Source organism: Neltuma alba, unplaced genomic scaffold (assembly GCF_004799145.2).
Source record: "Neltuma alba isolate B1F8T4 unplaced genomic scaffold, ASM479914v2 tig00002507_pilon, whole genome shotgun sequence".
NCBI classification, from domain to species: domain Eukaryota; kingdom Viridiplantae; phylum Streptophyta; class Magnoliopsida; order Fabales; family Fabaceae; genus Neltuma; species Neltuma alba.
Window position 1 is genome coordinate 45,227 of NW_021632888.1, and position 16,186 is coordinate 61,412.

Here is a 16,186-nt window from a genome sequence, read left to right on the forward strand (position 1 = left end):
CTTCGCTAACTGAACCATTTTGCAGGCCCCTTGTAGATTTCTCTTAAACCAGAAGACAAAGGCGTGTATTTTCTCTTGACATTTTTTGGGAAATTTTAATACCTCTATTGTATTTTCAAAATATTCACAGATATTTTTGAATAATAAAAAATTGAGTAATGTCTAAATTCTATTGAAAAACCAGAAATATTGAGCCCCAGATACAGGCGTGGGGCGTTCAAGTCAGCCATGCCTATCCCCACTTGATGGATACATAATATAGGATGTACCACATACGGCAATAAAGATTCTTCACCATAAATATAATCGAATCAATTTTCGGAGTCACATAGTGACATTGACGCAATTGATCACGTGCTTCAATCAATATATCCACGAAAAAATTTGCATACTACTTATTACTCAACTCTTTATGAAAAAAAAATTTACAAATATTTGCATGCATAAAAAACTAAATTAAGAATATAAAAATCATCTCTAATAACGCGCGCGCGCGCACACACATATATATGTATATATAATGACCTCCAAAGGCATTCTTTTGGCATCTCAAAGAATTGGTGATATTATAATTATGAAAAGCTAACCAATGGAAGTTGTATCTATAATGACTAGTGCTATTTTTCAGACAAAATTACGTAGGTATGTCGTTTTTCTTTTAGAACATTCACAAATATTTTTCAAAAATTAAAAGAATTTATACAATTTTCAGAAAATTCAAAATCGGGTCTGTTTAATTAATTAAGCATTTTAGATGAGATTTTGTTAAATTTTTAAAATAGATGAAAATTTTCTTTAATTTAATAAAATTCAAATGAAAGATGAGTGAATTAGTTTTTATCTTATGGGCACCCCCACCTGGTATTTATTCTTTTTTATCTACACTCTTGGAGAAACATATATTATTTTTAAATCCCAATAACAAAATGTAATTTTTGAATTTTGATAATCTAAAGCACAAATTAGTTGTGTTCAATAATTCCTTCATTTCGTAAAACTTTATGTGAAAATGTTGTTGAAATATATTAAAATTCGTTTATTAAAAAACAAAACAAACTTCTAAAATGGATATCCAAAATGAGACGAAGATAAATGAGCAATTAAATCTCAAGCACAAAATGAGGTATCACGAAGCTGCACTTGCTTCCAAAAGTCACCTATCCAAATCTCAAAATCAAATCTCAACCGTCCATGTTGTTTTCCATTTCCCTTGCTTTTGTTTTCCTTTTCCTTCACATGTGTATTTCTAATGAATGAAATCATTTCTACACAGCACCACACTCTTTTCTCAAAAAAAAAAAAAACTTATCACTCTTGATACTTTCTCCCTTTATTATAATTGCAAACTTGGGTTATAAACAAAATAATAACTCACTCAAAATTTTCTTGAGGCATTACCCAATAATTCCTTCGTTTTATTGAAGCATATTCAAACCTGCTAATGGCCGGTGGAGAACGAAGTGTTTCAAAGATAATGAAAATTAGAATTATAAAAACTAATTTAAATGAAATTAAATTAAGTGAGAGATGAAGCTAAAACTAAAGAAGTAGAAAAACAGAAGATAATAAACTGATATTTCAAAATTCAAACTCAATAAAAACATTAGGATAACCCTCAAGATGCCCCTATAAATAGCCCTGGCTTTCTTATGGCCTCTCCACAAAGCAAAAAGGAAAGAAGAGTTAAGAACAGATGGCCGTGATGAAGCTTGCTCTGGTGCTGTTCCTAATGGCCTTCACAGCCACGGCAGTGTCAGGTCGCCGTGATCCAAACACTGTGCTGGCTCAGGCAATGATGAACGGCGGTGAGGCCAATTACATGGTGAAATCCACCACAGGTGCCTGCTGCAACAACTGCACCTGCACAAAATCAGACCCACCCCAATGCAGATGCAATGATGTTGGAACTACCTGCCACTCTGCTTGTAAGAATTGCATCTGCCTACTCATCTGGCCTCCCTCTTGCAGTTGCTATGACGTCACCACTTTCTGCTACGACCCTTGTCCTTCCTCCTCCAATTAATGCTAGTCATGCCTCTTCTCATCATCAATAATAATTAATATGATAATTATGGTGTTGTAATCTTATATCTATGTGATTTCTGTGTACGTACGTATGTGAAACTATATATCTTAAATAAATGAAGTATCGTGTGTGCCTTGCGTGCTTTGCAGTTTGTTCTTTGCAAACTCCTTTGCTTGCAGGCTCATATGATCTGTACGTGTTCCTTGGTGATCCAAACACTCTAATTTTCCGTTCTTGGGATTTCATTCATGTCACATTTGTTATAATTAACTAATTTATTTGATTTTTGTTAATTAAGTCTAATTAATTAAGTAGTTCTTATATTAAAGAATGAAGGGAGGATTTGATGACCTGGTACATTAGGAACAAATTGTTGTATATATCATTTAGTGGTGCTGTTTGTGAATCTATATTAAGCCTTGTTTGCTCCAGTGTGGACTAAAATTTCGCACAACACAATGAGAAATGAACATGACATGTATAAACCTTCTACAAACATTTAATGAAAATGGGCAACCAGCAAGACCATGTACATAGTTTATAAATAATGCAATGTATTAAAAATTTTATATGATATATATAATTTTTTTTAATGAGGTTGCTAGAATTTTACTTCGAAATGGAAATGGTATCCGTTTAATGGGGTTGCTAGAATTTTACTTCGGATCGAAAATGATAGGACTGGCTGTAGAGGGGGAATTGGCTAATTCCCTTTTTCAGGTTTAATGAATTTTCTCTTTTGAGCAAAACTTTCTTTTTGTTGAAAGGTCTGGAAACCTATTTTTAACTTGTCTTAAAAATACTTCGTTGTACACTTTTGGTTGCATGGAAAATTACTCTTTCAATGAAATTTTTTTAACAGGTGCAGCTGATAGAGAGGGCTAGATTAGAAAGATATTATAAATTTGAAGGATAAAATGAATTAAAATTATCTGTTTGCAAACTCGAATAATAGAGAAAAATGTGTGGATGCCACAGAGCCACAGAGGTGAGATTAGCACAACCCAGCCATGAATTGTTATCTGGCATCGTCGTAGTCACGTGGACCACGTCTATGAATATTTCATCAATATACGGACAAAACACACATGTAGCATATGAATTGTTACCTGGCCCGTGCAATCTTTTACAAAAGTCAATTTCATAAAAATGCATAAATAAAATTATATATTTTAAAAATATGGGTCAAGTTTCTTATAATGGATATAAAGAACTTAATGCAGATATTGTTCTTTTAAATGCTACTTTAAATTAACTTTTAAAATGACATATAAATTGAAACAATTATTTCAAAAAGACTTATGCTGTGAAAGAGGGATGTAGCATTTTGGAATGGATTAAGATTATATAAAAATGATTAATTCATTATTAAAATTCTAACATGACAATTGCTGCGAAAGCCAGTAATATTTTAATTAAGCACGTTGTTCGCGTTGGGGCAAAAGCATAACACATGGTCCTCCTTCACCAAAAAAAAAAAGCATAACACATGGAAGGACGAGATTCGGAGATAAAAAGAGTTGGGGCCCGGAAATCGTAACCAAGGGTTGAGATTTTGAATTAGTTAATGAATTTTGGAAGCAAGCGCAGCATTCACAGTGACACAAAACGACGCTCTTGTTTCTGCAGCCGGTGGACAAGATCAGATCTTCTTGTATCCAAACTTTTTAAGTTCAAAGAATGTCACTTATTGATCGTAAAGCGGGTTAATGGTACAGAATTGATGTAAAATAAAAAAACTGAAAAGAAAGGGGGGGAAAAAAGCAAACTAATCCGTGAAATGATGAGTTAGAGTGGCAAACTCACCTCATGTTACTCCCTTCGACCCTAATTATGAGACCTCATTTGTAATCTACAAATGAGGTCTTATAATTAAGACCGGAGGTAATATAATATTTACTGTAATTACAATCAGGTTCTAATGAAGGGATTTAATTATATTAAAGTCCATTAACAAGTGAAGAATAAGTAATGAGAAGTTTCAGAGTAGAAAATAACACAAAACGACGCTCTTGTTTCTGGGGCCGGTGGACAAGATCAGATCTGCTTGTATCCAAGCTTTTAAGTTCAAAGAACGTCACTTATTGATCATCAAGCGGGTTAATGGAATAGAATTGATGTAAAATAAAAAAACTGAAAGGGAAGAGGGGGAAAAAGCAAACTAATCCGTGAATTGATGAGTTAGAGTGGCAAACTCAACTCATGTTACTGCCTTCGACCCTAATTATAAGACCTCATTTGTAATCTACAAATGAGGTCTTATAATTAAGACCGGAGGTAATATAATATTTACTGTAATTCCAATCAGGTTCTAATGAAGGGATTTAATTATATTAAAGTCCATTAACAAGTGAAGAATAAGTAATGAGAAGTTTCAGAGTAGAAAATAACACAAAACGACGCTCTTGTTTCTGGGGCCGGTGGACAAGATCAGATCTGCTTCTATCCAAGCTCTTAAGTTCAAAGAATGTCACTTATTGATCGTAAAGCGGGTCAATGGAACAGAATTGATGTAAAATAAAAAAACTGAAAAGAAAGGGGGGGAGGAAAGCAAACTAATCCGTGAATTGATGAGTTAGAGTGGCAAACTCACCTCATTTTACTGCCTTCGACCCTAATTATAAGACCTCATTTGTAATCTACAAATGAAGTCTTATAATTAAGACCGGAGGTAATATAATATTTACTGTAATTCCAATCAGGTTCTAATGAAGGGATTTAATTATATTAAAGTCCATTAACAAGTGAAGAATAAGTAATGAGAAGTTTCAGAGTAGAAAATAACACAAAACGACGCTCTTGTTTCTGGGGCCGGTGGACAAGATCAGATCTGCTTGTATCCAAGCTTTTAAGTTCAAAGAACGTCACTTATTGATCGTAAAGCTGGTTAATGGAACAGAATTGATGTAAAATAAAAAAACTGAAAGGAAAGAGGGGGAAAAAGCAAACTAATCCGTGAATTGATGGGTTAGAGTGGCAAACTCAACTCATGTTACTACCTTCGACCCTAATTATGAGACCTCATTTGTAATCTACAAATGAGGTCTTATAATTAAGACCGGAGGTAATATAATATTTACTGTAATTCCAATCAGGTTCTAATGAAGGGATTTAATCATATTAAAGTCCATTAACAAGTGAAGAATAAGTAATGAGAAGTTTCAGAGTAGAAAATAACACAAAACGACGCTCTTGTTTCTGGGGCCGGTGGACAAGATCAGATCTGCTTGTATCCAAGCTTTTAAGTTCAAAGAATGTCACTTATTGATCGTAAAGCGGGTTAATGGAACAGAATTGATGTAAAATAAAAAAACTGAAAAGAAAGAGGGGGAAAAAGCAAACTAATCCGTGAATTGATGAGTTAGAGTGGCAAACTCAACTCATGTTACTGCCTTCGACCCTAATTATAAGACCTCATTTGTAATCTACTAATGAGGTCTTATAATTAAGACAGGAAGTAATATAATATTTACTGTAATTGCAATCAGGTGCTAATGAAGGGATTTAATTATATTAAAGTCCATTAACAAGTGAAGAATAAGTAATGAGAAGTTTCAGAGTAGAAAATAACACAAAACGACGCTCTTGTTTCTGGGGCCGGTGGACAAGATCAGATCTGCTTGTATCCAAGCTCTTAAGTTCAAAAAATGTCACTTATTGATCGTAAAGCAGGTTAATGGAACAGAATTGATGTAAAATAAAAAAACTGAAAAGAAAGAGGGGGAAAAAGCAAACTAATCCGTGAATTGATGGGTTAGAGTGGCAAACTCAACTCATGTTACTGCCTTCGACCCTAATTATAAGACCTCATTTGTAATCTACAAATGAGGTCTTATAATTAAGACCGGAGGTAATATAATATTTACTGTAATTCCAATCAGGTTCTAATGAAGGGATTTAATTATATTAAAGTCCATTAACAAGTGAAGAATAAGTAATGAGAAGTTTCAGAGTAGAAAATAACACAAAACGACGCTCTTGTTTCTGGGGCCGGTGGACAAGATCAGATCTGCTTCTATCCAAGCTTTTAAGTGCAAAGAATGTCACTTATTGATCGTAAAGCGGGTTAATGGAACAGAATTGATGTAAAATAAAAAAACTGAAAAGAAAGAGGGGGAAAAAGCAAACTAATCCGTGAATTGATGAGTTAGAGTGGCAAACTCAACTCATGTTACTGCCTTCGACCCTAATTATAAGACCTCATTTGTAATCTACAAATGAGGTCTTATAATTAAGACCGGAGGTAATATAATATTTACTGTAATTCCAATCAGGTTCTAATGAAGGGATTTAATTATATTAAAGTCCATTAACAAGTGAAGAATAAGTAATGAGAAGTTTCAGAGTAGAAAATAACACAAAACGACGCTCTTGTTTTTGGGGCCGGTGGACAAGATCAGATCTGCTTATATCCAAGCTTTTAAGTTCAAAGAATGTCACTTATTGATCGTAAAGCGGGTTAATGGAACAGAATTGATGTAAAATAAAAAAACTGAAAAGAAAGGGGGGGAGGAAAGCAAACTAATCCGTGAATTGATGAGTTAGAGTGGCAAACTCACCTCATGTTACTGCCTTCGACCCTAATTATAAGACCTCATTTGTAATCTACAAATGAGGTCTTATAATTAAGACCGGAGGTAATATAATATTTACTGTAATTCCAATCAGGTTCTAATGAAGGGATTTAATTATATTAAAGTCCATTAACAAGTGAAGAATAAGCAATGAGAAGTTTCAGAGTAGAAAATAACACAAAACGACGCTCTTGTTTCTGGGGCCGGTGGACAAGATCAGATCTGCTTGTATCCAAGCTTTTAAGTTTAAAGAATGTCACTTATTGATCGTAAAGCGGGTTAATGGAACAGAATTGATGTAAAATAAAAAAACTGAAAAGAAAGGGGGGGAGGAAAGCAAACTAATCCGTGAATTGATGAGTTAAAGTGGCAAACTCAACTCATGTTACTGCCTTCGACCCTAATTATAAGACCTCATTTGTAATCTACTAATGAGGTCTTATAATTAAGACAGGAAGTAATATAATATTTACTGTAATTCCAATCAGGTTCTAATGAAGGGATTTAATTATATTAAAGTCCATTAACAAGTGAAGAATAAGTAATGAGAAGTTTCAAAGTAGAAGATACACAAAACGACGCTCTTGTTTCTGGGGCCGGTGGACAAGAACAGATCTGCTTGTATCCAAGCTTTTAAGTTCAAAGAATGTCACTTATTTATTGTAAAGCGGGTTAATGGTACAGAGTTGATGTAAAATAAAAAAACTAAAAAGAAAGGGTGGGGAAAAGAAAACTAATCCGTGAATTGATGAGTTAGAGTGTCAAACTCAACTCATGTTACTGCTTTCGGCCCTAATTATAAGACCTCATTTGTAATCTACAAATGAGGTCTTATAATTAAGACCGGAGGTAATATAATATTTACGGTAATTACAATCAGGTTCTAATGAAGGGATTTAATTATATTAAAGTCCATTAACAAGTGAAGAATAAGTAATGAGAAGTTTTAGAGTAAAAAATAACACAAAACAACGCTCTTGTTGCTGGGGCCCGCACACATAGTTGGTGTATAAGATCAGATATGCTCGTATCTAAATGTTTAAGTTCAAAGAGTGTCACTTGTTGATCATAAAGCGGGTTAATGGTACAGAATTGATGTAAAATATAAAATAACGAAAAGAAAAGGAGAAAAAGGCAAACTAATATGTGAATTGATGGGTTAGAGTGCCAAACTCAACTCATATTACTACCTTCAACCCTAATTATAAGATCTCATTTGTAGTCTAGAAATTAGGTCTTATAATTAAGACCGGAGATAACATACTATTTGCTGTAATTACAATCAAGTTCTAATGGAGGGATTTAATTATCTTAAAGTCCATTGATAAGTAAAGATAAGTAATGAGAAGTTCCAAAGTAGGAAATGACACAAAATGACACTCTTGTTTCTGGGGCCCGCACACATAGTCGGTGCATAAGATTAGATATGCTTGTATCTAAACTTCTAAGTTCAAACAATGTCACTTATTGATGGTAAAGCGGGTTAATGGTACAAAATTGATGTAAAATAAAAAAAATAAAAAACAGAAAAGAACAGGGGAAAAAAGCAAACTAATCCGTAAATTGATGATTGTGGCAAACTCAACTCATATTTCTGCCTTCCATTCTAATTACAAGACCCCATTTATAGTCTATAAATGAGGTCTTATAATTAAGATCAAAGGTAATATAATATTTGCTGTAATTACAATCAGGTTCTAATGAAGGGATTTAATTATCTTAAAGTCCATTAACAAGTGAAGAGTAAGCAATGATAAGTTTCAGAATAGAAAATGACAACCGGTTTAGGTTGGTCACTTGTCATAGGAATTTCTTAGTAATTAAATTTTTTCTTTCGTACTTCTCGTTAATTCTCCATTTATTTAAACATTTTTGTTACTCCCTCCATCCCACCGTATTAACAATCACAAAGTTTTGACGCAAGAATTAAAAAACAATTTAATCAGTAATGCAATTTTACTGAATGTAAAAGTTAAGGAGTTTGTTTTTTAAGGAGTTTGTTTTTTAAGGAGTTTGTTTTTTTATAAAGTTATTAAAATGATAAAATTTGGACGCTCCATATCGCTCCATTTAGATAGATGGGATGGGAGGCATGGTTGGCAAAAAACAAAAAACAGAAGACAAAAGAAAAAAGCAAAAAGGATAGATGGGAGGCATGCACGTCGCCACGTTGGAAGGATAATTAAATTAATGTTACCCTTGTGAGGGGCACTGAACTACGTACCAAGAACTGGTACCTCTGGTGGCACTTTAATATCCTATTGAATGCCGAAATAAATAAATAAATAATAAGCAAAAATAAAAGAATTAGGCTGAAAATAATGAAAATTAGCCACCAGTGACAGTGTTAGAGTAGAAGAGACTCAGTGACCTTAAGTAAAATTAATGGTTCAAACCTCATGAATGGAGATAATCACATAAATTGGGAGAAGCTCCCAACCAATTGAGCTGATGTCCGTATTTGAATTTGATTAGTATAGTAACGGACATAGTATTTTTATTAGTATATCTAGAGACATTTAGTATGGTGCATAAAATTTAAAATTAATCAGATACACTGTTAATCAGATTACTGAAGGCCCCACTTTCAATCACATCGTACCATAAATCTCTCATACTGGCTTGTAAAATGAGACTTCCTCTGTGCTCGTCTCTTGACGCATATCAAAACTCAAACACAAAGAGCTCCTTAGAGAGAGAGAGAAAGAGAGAAAATAGGTCTGAACAAGAAGGCGATGATGATGAAGGTGGGTCTGGTTCTGTTCCTGATGGCCTTCACTGCAACTGTGGAGGCTCGCTTCGATGCGAACACCTTCCTGGCTCAGATGTTCAAGGAGAATGGGGAGCCAAACTACTACATGAAGTCGACCACCACGGCCTGCTGCGACAAGTGCATCTGCACAAGGTCCATCCCTCCTTAGTGCCATTGCAACGACATCGGAGAAAGTTGCCACTCTGCTTGTAAGACCTGTCTCTGCACTCGCTCCTATCCTCCCCAGTGTCGCTGTGTTGACACCACCAACTTCTGCTATCCTCCATGCTGCTTTTCTGCTAAGCCAGAGATTGCTGCAAATTGATTCTGATCAGTTAATGGTGTAATGTTCTGTGAACAACAAAGCCTATTATATGCTACTTTATTAGGCTTTTCATCTATTTCTATGTACATGAATGTGAACCTTCCCTTATAAAATAAACTATCTTGTGCCTCGCATGCATGCTTCCTGTTTGCTTTTTTGCAAACTGGTTAATTACTAGCGAGCACTTGATATTCTTCTATGATATTGTTTTGGTGATTTTCTTTTTCTTTTTTTTTTTGGAGACCTCAGTGTGATTTTTTCAAACTAATATCGGGGGATCCGTAAATTTAACAGGCTTTAATTTTTAAAAGGCCTTGAAATTAAAAGACCCAGAGACGTGAGAGATTCAGTGAAGAAGCGAAAGAACCATTGTTAACGTAAATAGAAACTCATTGTGAACAGATGGCCAAGGGTGATGATTAATAGTCTCCGCCATAAAATGATGAATCAATCACAAAGGCTCTAGTGTGCTTGCTTCAAGTTCACTTATCCAGAACTCAACCTCTCAACTCTTCGTGTTGCTCTCCCATAATCAATTAAGCGAAAGAAATATTCATGTACTCTTTCACACGAGCAAATTATTCGCTGAGGACCACTTCTTTAAGCTGTTTGTTTTTGGTTCCCCCAGGTGCATTAATGGCCAGTTTGTTTAAAATATTTTTTTTAAAAAAAAAAAGCCAGTGATTTTAACTGGAAGGAGTAAGGGGGAGTTGAGGAGTAACTTCGATTACGCCTCCTTCGTTGGGTTTAATTTGTGGAGGTCCAGATTAGTTGAGGCAGAGTGGCTCATTAGGCCACTTGAGGATTCCTCTGAAATCAAAAGACTAACTAATTTGTCTTGACATTTTTCTGCGAAATTTCAATACTTCTATTCTCTTTTCAAAATATTCATAGATATTTTTAAATAATAAAAAATTGATTAATGCCTAAATTGTATTTTAAAAAAAACAACTGAAAAATTGAGCATCAGACAAAGGCGCGGGCCGTTCAGTTTTTGGACTCACCTATCTATTATTCCCACGTGCTGTGATATTGACATAGTTGATCGCGTGCTTCAGTCAATATAACGGAAATTAATTGCGTACTACTTATTAATTGACTTTTTCTCAGAAAAAGCTTTACAAATATTTGCATACATGAAAAGATTAATTAAGAATATAATAATTATATATAATATAAAAATTTTGCTGAATCCATATAATGTGACCCGCTTCAGAACATAATCATGAGCATGAGCCAACCTAATTTTACAACAGTTGATAAGGAAGCAAGGACTTCCAAAGGCATTCTTTGGAGAATTAGTAATACTACCTCTTATGCTAATTATAAGATCTCGTTATAGTTATACAAATAAGGTGTTATAATTAAGACCGGAGGCAGTATTATAATTATGTAAAATTAACCAAGATTTGAATCTCATAAAAAGAGATATATATGTTTAATACTGGACAATACTTCAAATTAAAGAAGATGATGAACGACAATGGCGAACCCAACTACGTCATCAAGCTCATCACCACACCCACTGCTACCATATCGGAGAAACTACAGTGAACAAGAGGTTGAATCTTATTACAAAACTGATTTTCGCATAACAATATAAATCCTTTGACCTTAAAATCAACCTTTCGTTCTGATTTCCTGTTATCCACATTGTCCTCATCCATGGTTGACATGAAACTGAGCCCCGTGCAAAACTCAAACGCACAATATCTACTGTTCGTAAGGCATCTGACACAGCGACGAGAGATAGGTGTCAACTACTCTCGTACATTATTGACTTTATATGAATGCGAACCTTCCCTTATAAAATAAACCATCCCGTGCCTTGTAATCATGCTTCCGGTTTGCTCTTTGCAAACTGGTTTATTACTAGCAAGCACTTGACATTCTTCTACCATTATTTTCCATCTCTTGGCATTATTTTTGACTTTGGTTTGCCATTTGGTTTAACTTGTTTTAAATTTAATATTAAATATTTGAAGGGAAAGTAATAAGGAAGATCATTATAACGTCCCAAAAAAGAGATACTAAAACTTGTTATTGCTTGTTTACTTATATGTTGTGGAGTTTTTTGGTAATTATATATTTCTTTTTTCAGATCTTATAGTGATTTTCCTAAAGTAATATCAAGGGATCCTTAAATTTAACGGGACTTTAATTTTTCAAAACGCCTTGAAAAGGCCCAAAGACATGAGAGATTGAGTGGGGGGAAAAAAAAGTACCATTGTTAACGTAACCAGAAATCCACAGTGAACAGATTGCCAAGTGTTATGATTAATTTTCTCCGCCATAAAGGGTACATTTGGATCACCGTTTGGAGGAGAAAAAATACTTGGGAACATGTGAAACGGCGGTTTGAAGCTTTGTTGAAGTAAACATGTTGTTTGGATTGCTGTTGAGTGCAAATGAACTTATGCTATGAATTGACTTTTTTTCCAACGCTCCAGAAAGTGACTTTTGCCTTCTGCAACGCAATTGATGGGGTCCACATAGGTGAATAACAAAATGTTTTTACTTTTTTGCCCTAGAGAGAAAATGCTTTTATATAATATTTAATAGATTAATTTAAGAAATTTAAAAAGCTAAATAAATTATTTAATTATATTTTATATTACATGATTTCTTAAAAATACTTATATGTATTATTAGATTACATATTAGTTTATAAGTCAAGCAAATTAATTTGAAGAAAAATAAATATAAATATTTCAAAATATTTTATTTAAATTTCCTAATCTTCTCAAATTAATTATATGTATTTAATTATATTCTATGTATGTTCAAAATTTTCTCACCAACAAATATTTTTATTTTACAATTATAATTTTAATTATTTTTTTAACAATTATCATACTAATATCATATAATATAAAACATTAATATTCAATAAAGTTCATGTCCTTTTCAGTCATTTTACATCTAAACTTACTTTTTTATTAATCATCCAAACAATTTTTAACTTTTTCAACTAACTTTTTATGAACACCTATCCAAACATAAATTGCATTACACTAACTGACTTTTACTCTGACTTCAGTTAGAAAAGTCAGTTAGACTAGAAGTCAATTTTACCCAACGCCAATCCAAACACACCCAAAATGATATGAATCGATCACAAAGGCTCCACTTGCTTCAAATTCACTTATACCCTGAACTCAACATCTCAACTCCTCTTGTTGCTCTCCCATAATCAATTAAGCAGCAGAAGTATTCATGTACTCTTTCACAGGGGCAAATTATTCAGTAAGGACCACTTCTTTAAGCTTCTTTAAGTTGGAAGAACTAAGGGGGAGTTGGAAGGAGTGAAGGGGAATTGAGGAGTAACTTTGAGGTGAATAATGCATTTTTAGGTTGTTTTCATAACTCCTCTTTCGTTGGTTTAATTCATAAAAGTCTAGATTAGCTGAGGTCCAATGGGTAGAGGGGTGTTTCAACTCATCTTCCCCTCCATTTCTCTTCACCTTCCATCTCAGCCATAAGATTGCAATTTGAACAGTCTAGATTTTATATTTTATAAAATTATGAATACTGTTAATTTTTTAATAAATAAATAAATAAAATTAAACTACTAAATTTAAGTCATGATAATATAAAACTGGTGTAGTACTATTTTTCAAAGACAAAATTACATACATTTCTCATTTTTCTCTTAGAACATTCACAAATATTTTTCAAAAATTAAAAGAAATTATACAATTTTAGGAAAATTCAAAATCGGGTCTGTTTAATTAATTTAACATTTTAGAAGAGTGAATTAGTTTTTATCTTATGGGCACCTCCACCTGGTTATTTATTCTGTTTTATCTACACTCTTAGAGAAACATATATTATTTTTCAATCCTAACAAAATGTAATTTTTGAATTTTGATAATCTAAAGCATAAATTACTTGTGTTCAATAATTCCTTCATTTCGTAAAACTTTATGTAAAAATGTTGTCGAAATATATTAAAATTCGTTTATTAAAAACAAAACAAAATTCTAAAATGGATATCCGGAATGAGAAGAAGATAAATGAGCAATTATATCAACAACCACAAAATGAGGTATCACGAAGCTGCACTTGCTTCCAAAAGTCACTTATCCAAGTCTCAAAATCAAATCTCAACCGTCGATCTTGTTTTCCATTTCCCTTGATTTTGTTTTCCTTTTCCTTCACGTGTGTATTTCTAATGAATGAAATCCATTTCTACACACAGCACCACACTCTTTTCTTTAAGGAAAAAAAATATCAATCTTGATATTCTCTCCCTTTATTATTATTGCACACTTGAGTTATAAACATAATAATAACTCACCCAAAATTTTCTCCTGGCATTACCCAATGAAAATTAGAATTAAAAAAACTAATTTAAATGAAGTTAAATTAAGCTAAGTGAGAGATGAATGTGACTTGATATGGAAAATGATAAGATGCCTTTCATTAATGATAAATGGGTATATATACACAAGAGTCCGGAGAGATATACAACTGAATGCCTAACCGAAATATAATGAGAAATAACTTAACAGAAATTACACAATACTTGACACCCCCCGCAAGCTTGACCATGTATATTTTTCATGCCAAGCTTGGAAATGAGCTCATGAAAATGTGTGGAATGAAGAGGCTTGGTGAAAACATTAGCAAGTTGGTCAGATGATTTAACAGGTAACAAATGAATGACTTTGGCTTGTACTTTTTCTCAAACTAGGTGGCAGTCCAGCTCTGTGTTTTGTGCATTCATGAAATGTGGGATTAGCTGCTATTTGAAGGGCAGATTGATTATCACCATACAAGGCAGCAGGATTAAGGTGAGAAACATCAAAGTCATTCAGCAAATAAAGTAGCCACTGAAGTTCACAAGTTGTGGAGGCTAAGGCATGGTACTCAGCTTCTGATGATGATCGTGATACTGTAGCTTGCTTTTTAGCTTTCCATGAAATCAAGGAAGGACCAAGAAAGATGGCAAACCCCATGACTGAACGTCTAGAGTCGACACTGCCAACCCAATCTGAATCATTGAAGGCTTTGAGCTGTAAATCAGAGACAGAAGAGAAGAATAAACCAGCACCAAGTGATGACTTAATGTACCGTAGAACCCTATGAGCTGCTTGCATATGAGTGTCTTGTGGAGCAGACATGAATTGACTAAGTTGTTTAGTGACAAAGCTTAAATCTAGTCTGGTAGTGGTCAGATACTGCAACCTACCGATCAGTTTTCTATAGAGCTGTGGATTATCAATTAGAGAACCTTTGTCCTTTGAAAGCTTTAGGTGAGGATCCATGGGTGTAGAAGCTAGTTTACACCCTAGATAACCAGTGTCATCAAGGAGTTCTAAGGCAAACTTTCGCTGAGAGAGGAAGATGCCTTCTTTTGAACGTGCTAGTTCAAGACCAAGAAAATATTGAAGTTCACCTAGATCCTTGATAGTGAAGGCTTTATCAAGAAGGTGTTTAATTCTAGTTATCTCAGAGATGTCATTGCCTGCTAATACAACATCATCTACATACACCAAGATGACAGTAAAAGATGCAGAAGAAATAGCTTTGAAAAATAAGGAATGATCAGAAACAGATTGTGTATAGCCAAAAGATAATAAAGCTGTGGAAAGTTTGGAGTACCATTGCCTGCTGGCCTACTTTAGGCCATATAGAGACTTCTGTAATTTGCAGACCATATTAGGCTGAGGAGATGAAAAACCCTTAGGAAGCTCCATATAAACTTCCTCATGAAGATCACCATGTAAGAAAGCATTATTAACATCTAGCTGATGTAAAAACCAGTTTTTAGCAGCAGTAATAGAAAGTAAAAGTCTGAGAGTAGTCATTTTAGCTACAGGTGAGAAAGTGTCAAAACAGTCAAGACCCTCAGTTTGAGTATAACTTTTAGCTACTAAACGAGCTTTATATCGATTAATGTCACCATTGGCTTTGAACTTGGTTTTAAACACCCACTTACAACCAATAGGTTTCTTGCCGGGTGGTAAAGGTGTAAGTGTCCAGGTTTGATTTTGTTCAAGAGCATGGATTTCTGCATTCATTGCTTCCCTCCACTCAGAATGTTTCACAGCTTGATGATAGGTTTTAGGGTCAGGAATAGTAGAAACAGCTAAGACAAAATTTTTGTAAGTTGAAGAAAGATTAAAATAAGATAAAACAAAAGACAAAGGATAACGAGAAGTGCAGTTACCTGATGATTGGTCAGTGGAAGAAAGTAGGGCACAATGATAGTCATGCAGATATGTGGGAGGGTGATGGGGTCAGGTTGAGCGTCTAAAGGGCTGTGAGACGGAATGGTGAGCAGAATGGGAATAAGAAGCAACAGGAGAAGAGTTACACTGAGATGACAAATCAGGTTGAGAAACAGAAACAAGTGAAGAAGTGTGTGGCTGGGAAGGTGAAGGAGGGATAGGATCATCATCAAGGAGTGAAGATGGAGGTTGAATAGTGGGAATTGAAGAGAAATTAGTTATGGTAGGATCAGTTTTGAATGGAAAGACAAGCTCATAAAAGATGACATCTCA

General features: G+C 34.1%; 1 protein-coding gene across 1 annotated transcript; it reads left to right on the top strand.

Moving 5' to 3' along the window:
- Nucleotides 1-1,670: 1,670 nt before the first annotated feature.
- Nucleotides 1,671-2,242, top strand: LOC114730519 (Bowman-Birk type proteinase inhibitor-like). The gene has a single exon (XM_028917604.1). The coding sequence runs from the start codon at nt 1,694-1,696 to the stop codon at nt 2,021-2,023; it is 330 nt and encodes a 109-aa protein (XP_028773437.1). The 5' UTR covers nt 1,671-1,693; the 3' UTR covers nt 2,024-2,242.
- The last annotated feature ends 13,944 nt before the right edge of the window (nt 2,243-16,186 follow it).